This window comes from Zalophus californianus, chromosome 12, assembly GCF_009762305.2.
Source record: "Zalophus californianus isolate mZalCal1 chromosome 12, mZalCal1.pri.v2, whole genome shotgun sequence".
In the NCBI taxonomy this organism is placed as follows: domain Eukaryota; kingdom Metazoa; phylum Chordata; class Mammalia; order Carnivora; family Otariidae; genus Zalophus; species Zalophus californianus.
In genome coordinates, this window is record NC_045606.1 from 52,953,158 (window position 1) to 52,969,283 (window position 16,126).

General features: G+C 37.4%; 1 protein-coding gene across 3 annotated transcripts in view; it reads left to right on the plus strand.

Moving 5' to 3' along the window:
* The first annotated feature begins 244 nt into the window (after nt 1–244).
* SP4 (Sp4 transcription factor) overlaps nt 245–16,126 on the plus strand; it is an 86,876-nt gene continuing 70,994 nt past the window's right edge. The window contains exons 1-3 of one of the 3 annotated variants that reach the window (XM_027574419.2): nt 245–457; nt 863–990; nt 1,501–3,055. In XM_027574419.2, the coding sequence (XP_027430220.1) occupies nt 451–457; nt 863–990; nt 1,501–3,055 (1,690 nt within the window). In that variant the 5' untranslated portion in view covers nt 245–450. The remainder of the gene's footprint in view (nt 458–862; nt 991–1,500; nt 3,056–16,126) is intronic. The other 2 variants (XM_027574418.2, XM_027574417.2) reach the window with 2 other exon arrangements.

The window sequence follows — 16,126 nt, forward strand, 5'->3', positions numbered from 1 at the left end:
GGAGGAAAAAAAAAGCGGCTGAAAGGATAACCCCGAGAAAGGGGGTGGAGAGGAGGCGGCCCCAGCGCCCCGGCCCCCGGCAGGTCGGCGGCCAATCCGCTGGGGGAAGGGGTGGAGAGTCGGCGGCTCCGGCGGAGAGAGGCCGAGGGGGGTGGGGAGTCGGCCGGGCTCGCGCCGCCCTGGCCCCGCCCCCGGCCCGCGCCGCCGCCCGCGCCGCGCGCCGCCGCTGTCAATCAAGGGCGAGTCAGCCGGGCTCGGGCGGAGAGAGGAGCTGCTACGCCACAGCCCAGCGGCGGCCATTCGCGGAAAAAGAGGCAGAGCCTGTGCCAGCTACAGCCTCCTCCGAGCCACCGCGGGCGGGCGGGACCGGCCTCTCCTCCCGCCTCGCCCCCACCCCCACCCACCTCTATCCCTGTGTCTCCGTCTGAGGGTTTGTCCTGTTAATGCGGGATGAGCGGTACGTATTCTCCACCCCCCTCGGTCTCCTTCACCGCCTCCCTCCCTCCCTCCTCCCCAGACCCTGCTCGGTTCTCCCCCCTCCCCCGGGGCCGCTGAGATGCTTTAAGGGGAGGAGGAGAGGAAGGGAGGGTATCAGGGGGTGGGAAGGAGGGTTGTGTTTTGTCTTAATGTCTGAGAGAGAACAACCTTCTGGGTGTTGCTGTGGAGCGGATGGGTCGGGTTTCAAACCACGTTTTGTGATATCCCCCTCCTCCCTTCCCTCCTTCTCCCCCACCCCCTGCCGGTGTGCGTGGATCGCGGGTTTATGGAGATTAATGTTCAGGGGGAGGGGGAGAGGAGGAGGGGGGGAGACGAATAATAATAATCCTAATAACCTGTTGTCGTTGGGGGGGGTTTGTTGCAGATCAGAAGAAGGAGGAGGAGGAGGAGGCGGCGGCGGCAGCAGCAGCAGCAGCGGCGATGGCTACAGAAGGAGGGAAAACCTCTGAGCCAGAGAATAACAATAAAAAACCCAAAACCTCAGGCTCCCAGGTAAAAGCAAACATATAAAAAAAATTCATCACGAAACGTTAGGGGAGAGAGGGAGTTTTGTCCTTTAATTGCCCAGAACTGAAGAACAGAATACAAATGTTCATCCACTCAAAGCATCTTTCTGAGAGTGAGGAAGTTAAATTGTAAATTCATAAAGATTTCACATGTTTGAGGGATGACGTTGTTTAAAATTACATTAGGAACTCAGACTAGTAGAAAACGGTGTGTATTTTCCCAAGGGCATTTTGAATTCATGAGAATATACTTTAGGAAAGTTTGTTAGACATTTCCTTTTATTTGAACTTTATATTACAGTATCTGCTTCCTTATTCTTCTATCTTACTGCTTTTGTTACTATTTCTTTTTGATTTCTGTCACTTCCTGAGTAAGTTCTGAAATGTAGAGCTGTCAAAATAAATAAATAAATAAACCCCTTCCAACTACTGGCCTCCACTAAATCCGCCCACTTTTTCCCCCCTCCCCTCTCCTTTACCATCTCATTTTGGGTAGGACTCTCAGCCCTCTCCTCTGGCTTTACTGGCAGCTACTTGCAGCAAAATAGGGACTCCTGGTGAAAATCAAGCAACTGGACAACAACAAATAATTATAGATCCAAGCCAAGGATTGGTGCAACTTCAAAATCAACCACAACAGCTAGAACTGGTAACAACACAACTTGCTGGAAACACTTGGCAACTTGTTGCCTCCACTCCTCCTGCTTCAAAAGAAAATAACGTTTCTCAACCAGCTTCTAGTTCATCTAGTTCTTCCAGCAGTAATAACGGGAGTGCGTCTCCTACAAAAACTAAATCAGGTAATTCTTCCACCCCTGGTCAATTTCAAGTCATACAAGTACAAAATCCAAGTGGTAGTGTACAGTACCAAGTGATCCCACAACTTCAGACAGTGGAAGGCCAGCAAATTCAAATCAATCCAACTAGTAGTTCATCTCTACAGGATTTGCAGGGTCAAATTCAGCTCATTTCTGCAGGTAATAATCAAGCTATACTCACAGCTGCTAACAGGACAGCTTCCGGGAATATTCTTGCTCAAAACCTGGCAAATCAGACCGTTCCAGTCCAAATTAGACCTGGTGTTTCAATACCACTGCAATTACAGACCCTTCCTGGTACTCAGGCTCAAGTTGTAACAACCCTACCAATTAACATTGGAGGAGTGACTTTAGCTTTGCCAGTGATAAACAACGTGACTCCTGGAGGAGGGACTGGACAGGTTGGCCAGCCTGCTACTACTACTGATAGTGGGACTTCCAATGGGAGTCAGTTAGTTTCCACACCCACCACCACCACTGCTTCTGCCAGTACTATGCCGGAATCTCCCTCCTCCTCCACTACCTGCACAACCACTGCTTCAACATCTCTGACGAGCAGTGACACATTAGTGAGCTCAGCGGACACGGGCCAGTATGCAAGCACATCAGCCAGTAGTTCTGAACGCACTATTGAAGAATCTCAAACACCTGCTGCTACTGAGTCTGAAGCACAGAGCTCCAGTCAGCTTCAGTCTAATGGAATACAGAATACACAGGATCAATCCAATTCTCTTCAGCAGGTGCAAATTGTAGGCCAGCCTATCTTACAGCAGATCCAGATCCAACAGCCTCAGCAACAGATCATTCAGGCTATTCCACCGCAGTCATTTCAGCTGCAGTCAGGGCAGACAATTCAGACCATCCAGCAGCAGCCTTTGCAGAATGTTCAACTTCAAGCAGTAAATCCGACTCAGGTGCTTATCAGGGCTCCAACTTTAACACCTTCAGGGCAAATCAGTTGGCAAACTGTACAGGTTCAGAATATTCAGAGTCTTTCAAATTTGCAAGTTCAGAATGCTGGGTTATCCCAACAATTAACCATCACCCCAGTGTCTTCAAGTGGTGGCACAACTCTTGCTCAGATTGCTCCTGTGGCTGTTGCTGGTGCCCCAATAACTTTGAATACTGCTCAGCTTGCATCAGTGCCTAACCTTCAGACAGTGAGTGTTGCCAACCTGGGTGCTGCAGGTGTTCAAGTGCAAGGAGTTCCAGTTACAATCACTAGTGTTGCAGGTAAGTTACTACAATCTTTTCTCTGTAAGATCCTTTCATGCAGTTTTTAATAACAGTTACTGCTTTTCTTTGCTAACTCAGATTTGATGTAGACCTCTGAAATAAACATAATCATAAGGAATCTAAAATCACAGGAATATTATATTAACTGCCAAGAATATCATCATCAGTGTGACCCATTCACATCTGTACATTTTAATATTAGATTTTCCGTGTAAAATTTGCTAGACACTTTTATAAAGTTATTCTTCCATGGAGCAACGCTTCCTAATTAGAATCATAATTGTCTTCTGTAATTTAGAGATCATATTTGAATACACTTGAACTCTTCAGAAAGAACTCTGATAAAAATGATGTTTGTATCTTCTTTAAAAGAAAGTAGGTTTAAAGCTGAATTAGTATACAGTTGTGAATCTGTTGAAGTTTTAATTCTACTTTGTAATAAGGCTAACTTTTCCTTAAATTGGAAGTTCTGCTTCAGTATCTCGTTGTTCATGCTTTTGCGTTTTATTTATTTATTTATTAGTGTTTTAAACTAGATATTGATGCAGTTTAGAGATACAATTGTAAGTTACAAATTGATTAATTTTTATGTCTGTTTTTCTGCTAAAACCAGGATTTTCCCAGGATTTTGAATAGTTACTTACATATAAAATAATACCTAAATTTTATGGTTGTTATATTATTTTCAGGTATTTTTAGTGTGAAGTTGTTGAAAAGCAATTAAAAATGAAATAGAATGTCGCTAATTTGAATTGTATTAAAGGTTATTTTAAAACCAATTATAAAGCGGTTATTTGTTATGCATATGGGGATTTCTGAAGTATTTGGAAAAGTTTTATTATTTTAAATTTTCTTGATTTATCTTTTTTTACCTAATAATACCTTTTGTTTTCTAGTAATTAAACACTTTTTACTGATTCTGATTTGGTGAAAACCTAATTGTGGTTTTAGCACCTTTGATACTGTCAGATCTGTTTAGTTAAATATTTTTATTTTGATAATCTGAAATGAATAAGCACATCACTTTTTAATGATCTTTCTTGAAACAGGTTTCAGAAAAATTATGCTAGGGTTTTTGTTTTACAGTTAATACCTAAAGTAGATGTATATATTTATAATTGGATGTTGTCAGATGAGTTCTGTGATGAAGAACAGAGATTATGTGTTTTATTTAGATGCCCATTACCTCTAAACCAGACCTATCCAGTAGAATTTTCTGTGATGATGAAGTGTTGTATATCCTATCCAGTGTGTTAGCCATGTGCAGCTATTGAGCATTTAAAATGTGGCTAGTGCAACTGAGGAACTGAATTTTTAATTTATTTAATTTCAATTTAAATAGCCACATGTGATTAGTGGCTTCTGTATTGATAGCACAGTAACCTAATCAAAGTATTTTGAGTGTGGTACTTTTCCCCCCTAAAGCTATTGCAGCACAATTATATAAGTATTTCTCTGGATTACAATCCATAGCTTGCTTGCTTTGTTCATACTCTTTCCTAAAACTTGACAATATCTTAAGTATTAATGAAAAATATCTTTTTTTGATGGGTTGAATGACAGTTTGCATTATCAAAAGTTACTTCAGTTACATTTTGATTTGCCCTTTAAGCATTAGTTAGTGAATCATGATTAAGAGAATTGAATGAGTTATAATTTAGGTTAGGAATAGTTAATTCTTCTGTACTGTAATTGGTATCCGTTACAACCCAGAGTTTCCCCCTTACCCATCGTGAGAGCAAGTCATTGATAAGAGTGTGGTCTTCTGATTACCTAACTCAGATTTACTTGAATGATGCATTATTAGGAAGGCAGGATCCACCTCCTGGAACTATAACTTTTGGGGGTGTGGTCAAGGAATTTGCTTTTCAAATAAACTTTCCAGCTCATTCTAAATCTCATTGAAATTTGAGAACCAAGGATCTAGACATCAGTAGTGAACTGTAAAGCAAAATATGGAAGCAGATGGGTGTTGGAGCTAGTTCATGTGTGCCTCATGGAATGGATTTTGATGGCAGAGAGAACTTTTATTTCAAATAACTTACCATGCCACATGCTGTGAAAGTACCACCTTTTGGTACTTTTTGATTATTTCATGTGTCTGTTCCTTCCCCCTAAATGGTATTACTTAATTTTGTTTAATTAATGGGAAAATTTTTGCTCTAAATATTTATGACAACTATTACCAGGCTTGAAAAAATTATTAATAGTTGTCTTTGACAGAATGTAATGACTAGCTCAATAAGAACGGGCTAAAAGTTACCATCCATGCTCATGTCACTCTTCAAGAGACATGGGAAGGGTCTGGATGATAGGAAAAAAAATTTATATGGTAATCAAATGAAACCAGTTCTTGAAGCTAGGGAGCTTCATACTTGATTTTATGAAATGAGAATGTTAGTGACAACCCAGGGGGAATCTCTTTCCATGATAATGAATTCAGCATAATGTGTTTCTGTGGTTTGGTCTCCTCTCAGAATCCTGACTTCCAGGCTGAGTATCTAGCATTTAATTAGTTGGAATTGTAGTAGGAACTAAGTACATGTTCCCCCTACATACTTAGTGTTTATTCCTTGTTGGGATTGTGAGTTTGACTTTGCCTGAAGGAAAAGCAGAATTCTCTTTTTAAGAACAAAGGTAACATCCTACTGCTGGTTTAAGAACATCCTTTGTTTTAACTAAGTGACGGAAGTAAGATTTTTGCTCTAGAGAACTACCTGTTTGCACAGTGTACTCAGGTAACCAATGAGCCTTAGATAAAATTAACTTTAGGAGTTACATCTCCTTAGTTAAAAAATTTAGAACATGTAGGGACCATTGATATCTAAATCTGTAATTAACTTGCATTGACTGGGGATTTGATTTGGTTTTGGCCTTAATCATCCATCTGTTGTAACAGGTCATGTTTTTGCTTGAGGGATGGGTATTTCTTTTTTTCATTTTAGTGGCAGTTCACATTTTTAGGCTAATTCCTACACAAAGGAAGTTCAACTCAAAAGATGTTGCTGGCTCTTCAAGAACTTGACTGTCTAAGCTTCCTTTACTTTTTGGGGGATTTAAAGTATGACACCTGGGGATGTAGCAGAATCAGGAATGGGAAGGCCAGTTCTTCATAATTAGGGAAAATGGGGGCCAAACAAAATAATTGACATTTATATTTAATCTGGAAACCTAACTAGTAGAATCAACTTCTTACACCAAACTTTTTTACAGAGCTCCTAAAAGTAGAAATTGACTTGAATTTTAATACTAATATGATTTTTCTTAGCTATATATGTTCTGTTAATTTGGATTTTCTTAGGCGTCTTAAAATAAGATACGTGTATCATACATATATACAGATATATAAACATGCACACATTTGTGTGTGTAACTATACAAATGCCTCCTGTGTTTGGTAATTTTTTTTTTAAGTCAGTTTGCTCTTATAATTTTATTTCTCTAAAATCTTATAATACTGTTTATTACATATTGAATTTATGAGGAACTTATATCTTGTACCCTGTACAAGTAATTTAGGTTCTGAATTACCAAGTTGGTTTTACCCTTTAGATGATGTGTGGCATGACCTTTAAGATTTGTTGATGATGACGTAACAGTATCATTACTAATTTTTAAGTTTTTCATGGAAGATGAAAACATATCCGTTGTAAAACCACATTAATTTTTAGAGGGCATCTTTGAGAAGGATTTCAGGATAGAGAGAGGCGCAAGGGAAAATAGTTTTAATTATCTGTTTTTTGAATCTGAATCAGGGAACATATAATAAGTAATACTTAATATTGGAGCAGGCATAAAAGCAAGTTGGAGAGGAAAAAGAAGGAAGCTTGATTAAGAAGGAAGATGGGAAAGTGCCATACATAGATCTTAAATAACATAGATTTACAGGATGATAGAATTTTAGTTTGGAAGGATCTTTGAGGTTATCACTCACCAGTTGTAGCCTTTTGGTATCGTCGCTGAAGTATTTATAAAAGAATTTTGTATCTTTCTGTTATAAGTGAGAGCAGAAATATGGGTAAGAGGTTCTAGAGTGCTACATGAAGTACTTGGGGATGACAGTAAGAATTGAGGGGGGACATGTGGGCTCTTCTGTACTCTTTTTAGTTTTAAGATTGGATGTTCATAATGCCTGTCAGTTTGCTACCTAATGAATGAGCAGATTGTGGCAAAGGGAAACCTGTTGAACCACAAATTGCTTATGTATGTATGTCGTGAGATAAAGACTTCATGAAATTGTAGTTAACTAATGTAATTTAAAGATAATTGAGTGTCTCTCCCCCTCCCTCATTTCTTAGTGGTATTTTTAAAAATGAAGAAACTGAAGCCCAGAAGGTTGAATTTCTTGTACATTTTGGCAGAGTGAGGACTGGAATCTTGAATGCCGCTCCAGTTGTCTTTCTGCTCTATTGCTGGCTTTGTTACCCAAATCTTTTGCTAGTAAATGAGTACATGTAGTTGAAGTTTAGGGACCAGACAGGGAGAATAGCTTGACTTGGTCCTCTCCAGATGGATTGTGTCTATTGTCACTGGATATTCAGCTTTAGTATATTGAATATAGTGTTGGTAAAAGCACAATTCCCTAGGTCTCCTTGTTATTGAGTTTAATGGTGGAATCTTAGTGGTATTATTTTGTCCCTAAAAGAGCAAATTCAGAACTTAATGAGATTAGTACATTCTGTATGTAGGTAAGCAAATCATTAGGCTGTCCAGATACTGTCTTTTCTCAAACTATATTTAGAAATGGCTTTTTTTTTTTAAATGAGACTTGTGGAGGAAGAAAACATTTATTGTTTACCTTAGTGTGTTAGGTGCTAAGATAGGTATTTTTTATGTTATCTCATTAAAACCCATAATATCTTTGTAAGATGGTCTTATTGTGCCTATTTTACAGATAGCCTCATGAGCTTTAATTTAAGAAAATTTGCCCTCCAGTAAGTGGTAGAACCATGATTTAAAATTACCTGTGATTCTGAGGTTTTTGTTCAGGAGACATAAGGTAAAAGGATGAGTTCCCAGGTAAAGGCTGTTTTTCACCCTTTTGTGTCTGGTATGTCCTTACATCCCATAAAGGGTAGGTGGTTTTGAAAATTGAAATGCTGACTGTGCAGTTAAAGTTTGTTCTAGTCCTAACATTCTGTGGCACTGACGGACAATTATGACTAAAAGTAGTAAAAGAAATGGTGAATAGAAACTATTGTGGCTGCATGGAGATCTCTGTGTTAAACTCACATTTTAAAATACTATACGTGGAAGGTAGAAGGAAGGACATAGGATTAAGAATGAAAACAAAGAGCAGCTTGACATTTTAAGAATGTCAAGAAAGCAGAAACTCATAATAAAGTAGGCTTTTTAAAAATAATTCTAAACAACTCATAAGGCTTCAGATCACAGCAAAAGACACTGCTTGAGCAAAATGATGCAATATGAAGAAAAGACAGAGATGCTCTACTGTGCCTCTGTTAACCAGCAAGGAAAATGCACTTCTAGCTGAAATGACTAGAGCTGTAATTCACTGAGATTATTTGTTCAAGGTAAGTGAGAAGATAAGGGACATTTAGTTGCCTTTTGGAAGTCAGAATGATCCAGATAAATGCCATCCTCGGGTCAGAAGGAACTTTCAAATTCAGTTTCAGGCCAGTATAAATAACTTAAAAGTTACGCAGCATGAAAGAATTGAGCATGAATTAAGTACCTCACTTTCTGAAAACATCCTATATTGCAGATAGATGAGTTTGATAACGTCTTTAACAGAGTCCCTGAGTGGATTATCCATCCAGTAGTTGGCTTGTGAGCATTTAAAAAAGAATTCAGGGATCACTGGGAACCTGTATGGGTTCACTAAGAAACTAGGTTTATGTATTCTTCCTCTAGGGTGTCCAGATGAGTATAGAAAAGAAATAATGTCGCCACAATGTATTTTGATATCAGTGTTGATAGTCATGATTTCTTTAAAGGCCCATACCTGGTTGCTCAATTACATGAAAAATGATTGTCTACTTCAGTGAAAGTCGTTGGTGGTATTGCGTAAGATTCTATCCTTGATATAGTCCTGTTGAATATTTTTTACAAATACTATAGTGAAAGATGGCCTATTTAATGAATTTAAAGGTGAGGCAAAGCCGGGAGACTTTGCTAATAATTATGATGGGGATAGACTTGAGATTCGAAGTGATCTTAATACTCTGGAATGCTGGGTCAGAATTATCAAGGTAAATACAATAGATCCTCTGTTTAAAGGGGTAGGGGAAATCGTATACCCACAAGATGAAAAACCTAGGTTGGCAGCAGGACATGTGAAGGTGATTTGGGATTTATTGGCTTAATATGAGCTAAGTAGAGTAAAGCTCCTCCTTTATTTTGTGTTTGTCAGACCATTTCTGCAATATTGTATGCATTGCTAGGTGTGGCACATTTTAAATGAGACACTGACAAACTGGCAAGTGTATCAAGAGGGATTCCTGAGATGCAGAGTGTGGAAAACATTTCATTAGCAATAATTAAAGAGTGGGGGGTTTTATTTTTAAAACAAGAGAAAGTGTGACCACTGTCTTTGGCTTTTTTTTTTTTAATCTGTTTTGCTTGGCCCTGGGAAACCAATAGAATATGTATATTTACACACAGGGACTAGTGCTATAAAATAATGGAATGGTTTGTTTCAGAGAGTAGAGCTCTTCCTGTATTAGAGGCTGGATGTCCATCTATCAGAGACAATGCAGAATGTAGAAGAATTTCTTGTACAGAAAGTTTGATTAGGTAAACTGTAAGTCTTCTAATCTAAAATTGAAGATTCTATGAATATTTGATTATATGGTCCTATTCTGGGTATTTCCATCCAGCATATGGTGAGAGTTCTCTGTCTTAGTTAAACTTCATGACTGACCCAATATTTAGGGACTGGGGATGGGGATTTTGAGGGTCACATTTACAGTTTTTCTTAGAGGGAGTATAATTAAGGTGAATTCTATTAAGTAATAAGTATAATAATTTAATTCATAAATAGATTTCTGTTCTTCACTATTTGTTAGACTTACTACACTCTTAGATGCTATTTTTCTATGTTACTTGCACTTTTATTTGGTAACTACCAAAGCATTAGTATTTTAAACATACATTTCATTGTCCAACATTTCTAGTTAGGATATTTTATCTCAGTAGCTCTTTAACCATGTTTAGTTATGTTTCTGATACTGTCACTTTAGTATGAACAATGTGATTACTTTTTCTTTAGTGAAATTGGAGAACATTTGGAAAATCTAGGATTCTTACAGAGTTCAAACTCTGGGAGCACTCACAGCTTCGAATTTGTGAATTTACTCCTTGGAATAAACAGATCCAATATCTCTTTTTGGCGCAGAATATGTAGCACATAGGTATTTTTAAAAAAATTATGCAGAAAATACTAAACCCATCAGGCAAGATCACCATGCATTGTATTTTCACATCAAGATAAAAATCACAGTTTTCCACAATCCATTGCTAAAATAAAAAAGAGAAAGTCTTAAAAAAAAAGTCATTTGAGACTCGAGACCCTTTTAAATAGAAAAAGTATTAATTGAGATAAATGAAGGTTTTCTTATCCTTAGGGATGGTAATACAGTTAGGAGTAGGGACTCTCTGCTTTATCAGAGAGGTGCAGTTCAAGTAGTAGGTTTATTCCTACTGCAGACATACGTACTGAGAGGCTTCCTAGAGCCCAGGTATTTTTTGTTCTAGGTGAGAGTCGGGTGTGGCTGAAAGAGGAGACAGGAGAGGCAGAGGAAAAAGAAAGTTTATTATACTCACATGTGCTAAAGAGACTGTCACTGTACACAGAGAGGGGGTCACGTGAGAGGGAATGCCAAGATATGGCTTAGCTAAGCAGCTGGGGAACAGAGAAAGGGAGGACCCCTGGGCACATGCTTTTATTGGGGGGTCAGGATGCACTACACAAGAAAAGACATGAGGGGATTTCATTTAAATGTTACTAGGTCATAGGGGAAGATAAGAAGGGAAACTATGCTGCAGGAGCTCCCCTTATCATGCTGGTGCACCTGATTGCCTGGGCGGGGTGCTTACAGCTTGCTTGAGAAGATGTATATGCTGTAGGAAAACACTTTAAAATTTATAGTACAACAGGACTAAGAACTCCTAAGTTTTGCTCAGGTGCTGCTCCCCATAAACTTATCTATCCTGGGCAAACATGTTATAATTGGAGTTTTGTCCTTTTCTCATTTGAAAAATAGTATTCCTTCCCTTTTTACCTCATAGAGTTGCAAAGATACATGACATAGTACATACAAAAAAGGTTTGAATATTCTAAAGAAAATTCTACAGTTGACCCTTGAATAGTATGGGGATTAAGGGTGATGACCCTCACATAGTTGAAAATTAGCATGTAACTTTTGACTCCCCCCAAACTTAACTACTAATAGCCTACTGTTGCCTGAGAGCCTTACCGATAACATAGTTACTTAACACATTTTTTATGTTGTATGTATTATATACTATATTCTTAAAGTAAACCAGAGAAAAGAAAATGTTATTAAGAAAATCATAAGGAAGAGAAAATATAGTGGGAGAATGAGTAGTTTTAGATGTGGATATTAGCTTGAGTTAAATATCAGATGCAAAAAAGAAAGTTGTATAAAAGGAGTATCAGAAACCTTTGAAGTTCAGCTAAGGATGGAGAGAGGTAATCTACAGGTGGGGAAAAAAGCAGTGTGTTTCATTGTAGAAGAGCTAAGTGTCTGCTGCATGCTCTGTGTTAGACTCTGAAAGTACTCACTTAAGAGGATGCTCATGGTGGGGAGGTGAGGCTTACATGCATGAAACAATTACAGAGCAGCTACAATTGCATATGAGAGTTTATTCTTAAATACTGGGTTTTGAGATATGGAAAACAAGTTACAAGAGTTCAGAGACAGCTGAGATCAGTGGATTGGAGTAAATAAGGAAGGTTTTCTGTGGTGAAGACTTGAAACAGGACTTGAAGATTGGTTTGGAAAGTGGACATTTGAGACTGATGATAGAGAGGTGAAGAGAGAGGATGTCTTGAGCCAAGCAGCTGAAGTAAAAACCATAAAGTCCTCACGAGGAAGCAGGAAGCTAACATGGCAAGTGGCATTCTCTCGTCTGAGCTCCATAAGCAGTGCAGTGGTCTTATAGAGTAGCTCAGAGTATCCCAAGTGAGCAGCCTGTCACCTCTGCTTCAGAGAAGTTATATGTTTATTGGATTGTTTCCTAACGTGTTGTTTGAAGAAGGGACTCTGCCAAAATAATAATAAAAATAAGTTTGAAAAACATGAATCTAGTGGATAGAAGAGATTGAATGGAAAGATTGGCAGAGCAAATGATATTATTAAAGTGTTTATAGATAAAAGTATGGAGAAGTTAGAATCAGGAGGCCAGTAAACAAGCATCTTGTTGGAGTAATTTAGTCATGAATTCACAATGGACTTTAGAAAGGCTATGGCAGTGAACTTGCCTAATACAAAAAACAGGTTGTCAGACTTCCCTTAAGTACCGAGAATGTTGACCTGAAAGAAGTGGTAAGGGATTAGGTAAAAACATCACGTTTGCTGGTTCTTTTCCTCTACTCCATACCAAGTATAGTAACAGGCATTAAGAAACTGAAGCTGAAGTGAGATATGTTTGCTGCTTTCACCGAATTTATTATCTGTTGCAGAGATACACTGTATTTTATTTCTTTGCTTCTAAAACGTACTTTTTTTTAAACATTTTAACTCTTTGAAATTGAAATGCATCTTATAGTCAAAGGCATGTCATAATTTAATTAGCAGAATTTTTTTGTCCTTACAGTCACTTACATCTTAGACTCAACGGGATATGATAAATATATAGTTAATTAAATTACAATGTGGCATTTGGTTTATAAAGACTATGAGTGAGGTGTTCTAGAAGCGCACAGGAAAGAAAAACTGGTTCTGCTTCTAGGGTTCCAAAAATGTTTTCATGGAGAGGGTTATAACTGACCCTTAAGGAGGCCTTAATGGATTACTAAAGTTTTGCCAGGTCAGGATGAGGAGGGCCATTTTAAATGGTTATGTTGGATTTTACATGCAGTTTGGAAATCCATTTTAAGGAGTTTTCTACAAATGTTATAAAATTCGGACTGGGATCAAGAAATATTAACACACTTTAAAGGCGAATTGTAAACCTGTGGGCAGGGGCTGTGTCTTACCTATTACGGTATTTTTCAACTTGCACATTGATGAATGTTGCTTGGTACCTTATAATCCTGGTACTGAACTGGGGAAAAGGACACAGGTGGAGAACTTTGATTTCATAGGAGAATGGGATCAATAGGTCCTTGGAATAGATTCAAGATGCATACTTAAAAAAGGAATGAGAGAGTTTATGTTCATAAAAGGAAAATTGATTAGTAAAATGAAATAAAGGGAACTTATATCTGATTGTTCCATATGTTGTGGTAGACAGTTACAGGTGAGAATCTTAGCAGTGAGGGGAGTTTTGAGGAGAATCCAAAGGTATTTAAAGTTTACAGATTTCTGTCTCTCTGAATTTATTATGTAGGTGCCTCATAATGTAGCCAGAGATGGTTTAGTATAGTTCTGTAAATAATGAGTCAAGTCACCATAGCTTTTTGTTCACAGAAGCGGAGCTGCTTTTGCACAGGAGTATAGGAACCAAATAGTGATCTGTGCTGTGGTAAGTGGGTACCTGTCCCTGGTGTGGGGGTGGGAGAGGGGGTGGAACATCCTTTTTTGGCTGTAGTTGAGGGTGCCTAGGCTGAGGAGTTGAGAAAGAAGAGGGAAGAAGAAAAGAGTAGGTGCATATGGTGACAAGTACTAACTGAATTTATATAGGAGAAATTATTATACTTAAAGTGGTTTGTAAGTCTTATACACTTTCGCATATATTTAAATCTACGTATGAACCAATTTGAGGTGTTAACATTTGAAAGATATTTGTCAGAAATGCTACAAATTATGATAATATGCTTGTTGAAGCAGTAATTGGATTATTTTAATTTTATCACAATTGTGGTTTTATTAATATAGTTTTATAAAATTAAAACACATTGTATTTTTATTTCTAGAATTTCTTTCACCCTTTGTTCTCACTGGCAGGATTTCAGTACCTATATTGATTCTAATGGTAGGGCAGGTATATGGTTTTGGTAATCTCTTAATATACTTTTATCCATTTTATGGACTCTCTGCTGGGAGACTGCGTTCATAAATTCAGCAGCTGGGTACTCAGCATCTGTATCATGAGGCTTGATGTGTTCCTTATATGATCAAATAACATGGGATTGAACTCCCTCTTCTGTAATGTTTTAATGGAGAGAGAAATTAGTTCATTTTTCTTTTATGAACGAAACAAGTAAAAGGGTTTTTTAACTCTTATATTTGGCTCACATTTACTGCATATTTGTAGTGTGCCAGATACTGTATCCAGCACTTGATATATTAACTCATTTACTCTTCAGAACACTGTATAAAGTTAAGCATTGTGGTCATGTGCAAAAACTAAGGCCTAGAGTAGTAAATAACTTGCTCAAGCTCACATAATCTAAACATATTTTGTCTCTAGAACCCTGTACTTTGTCCATTACCACTTAAATTGTCTCTCACTAGACACTCCCCTTGTGCCACAGTGTTTCCTGTGATCATTAGTGGAATTAATTCATTGTTTCCTATGTGTCAGACACTGTGCTTAAACATTTTATGTATATTAACCCATTCAATTTTTGCAATTCTATGAAGAAGGTAAAGATGACATCAGTTCATAAAACAGGAAGCCAAGGCTATCAGAAGTTAATATCTTGGCCAAGGTTATACAGTCAAAATGTTAGTCGGCTAGTAAATGAAAGTACTTTTGATAAGGCTGGTCTGGGTGAACAGGACTATCACCTACCTTTACAGCTAAGCGATACTATTTTAAGTAACTTATTGTAATTAGTGTAGTATATTCAATAAGGCATAGTATATTCAATAAGGCATTGATTCCTGTATCTTTAGCTGAGCACTCTACTCTTTATCACCCTTTAGGGGCACAGGGCATAAATGCCACAGAGAGGATTAGGGGGGAAAAAAGATTTTACTACTTTGTGTATCCTGTGTTGATTGGGAATTTGAGGTTAGTAAGAACATTTCCTTTATTAAATATATGTGTACCATAAATCAATTTTGAATGAATTTTTTAAAACATTCTAAGAATATAAACCATAGAGGGGTCTTACAATTCATTTTCACTAATATTTATAATACAGTAATATTAATATTCATTATAATATATTAATATTTAATATGTAACAGTATATTAAACATTAAATACAATTGATATATAGTAATGAGTATGTTATATTAATTTTATGTGTCATTTATATTATACTGATACAAAAATTAAATTATCAGGCATGCCAAAAAATATATGCTTTATGAGGCCTATATTTCATGACTTGCTTCTTGATCAGCATGTGACATGTCAGTAGATAGGAATTTACTTTCTGAAGGAAATGTTAAGAAATGACTTTAGGAGAACCCAAAGACAGTAAGAATTTTATGTATAGAATTTATGTTCTTCAGATAATTCTTTAGTCATTTTTGTGTACCATTAGTTCAATTGACAGGTGCTTTAACTTTATTATTGTTGTCTAGGGGATAAATAATAAACAAAAATATTTGAATATCTGCCACTGTATACCAGACATTGTTCTAGATGCTGGGGAAACAAAACAGACATGTTCTGTAATTGTGGGTCCTATTCTTTATTTTAGGTGAATTTTGTTTTATCTCAATCTTAGATTATTGCTCTTCTTAATAGATGAGGAAATCACAGCTCAAGAAGGTTAAATAATTTGTCCAGTGTTAGAGAATTAATACATGGGCATATTGGGAAAAGAACCCAGATTCCATCTGGCTTCAAAACTCTTATTCCAAAAAAAAAAAAAGCCCAAAAACCTCTTACTCCAGTTTGATCATAAATCCTTGTGGCTGGGAAAATTAGTTTTTATGAAAAGTTTTAAAAGTTTTTTTTTTTTTCTCCTTTTTAAAGTAACTACCAGGGACACCTGGGTGACTCAGTTGGTTAAGCTTCTGC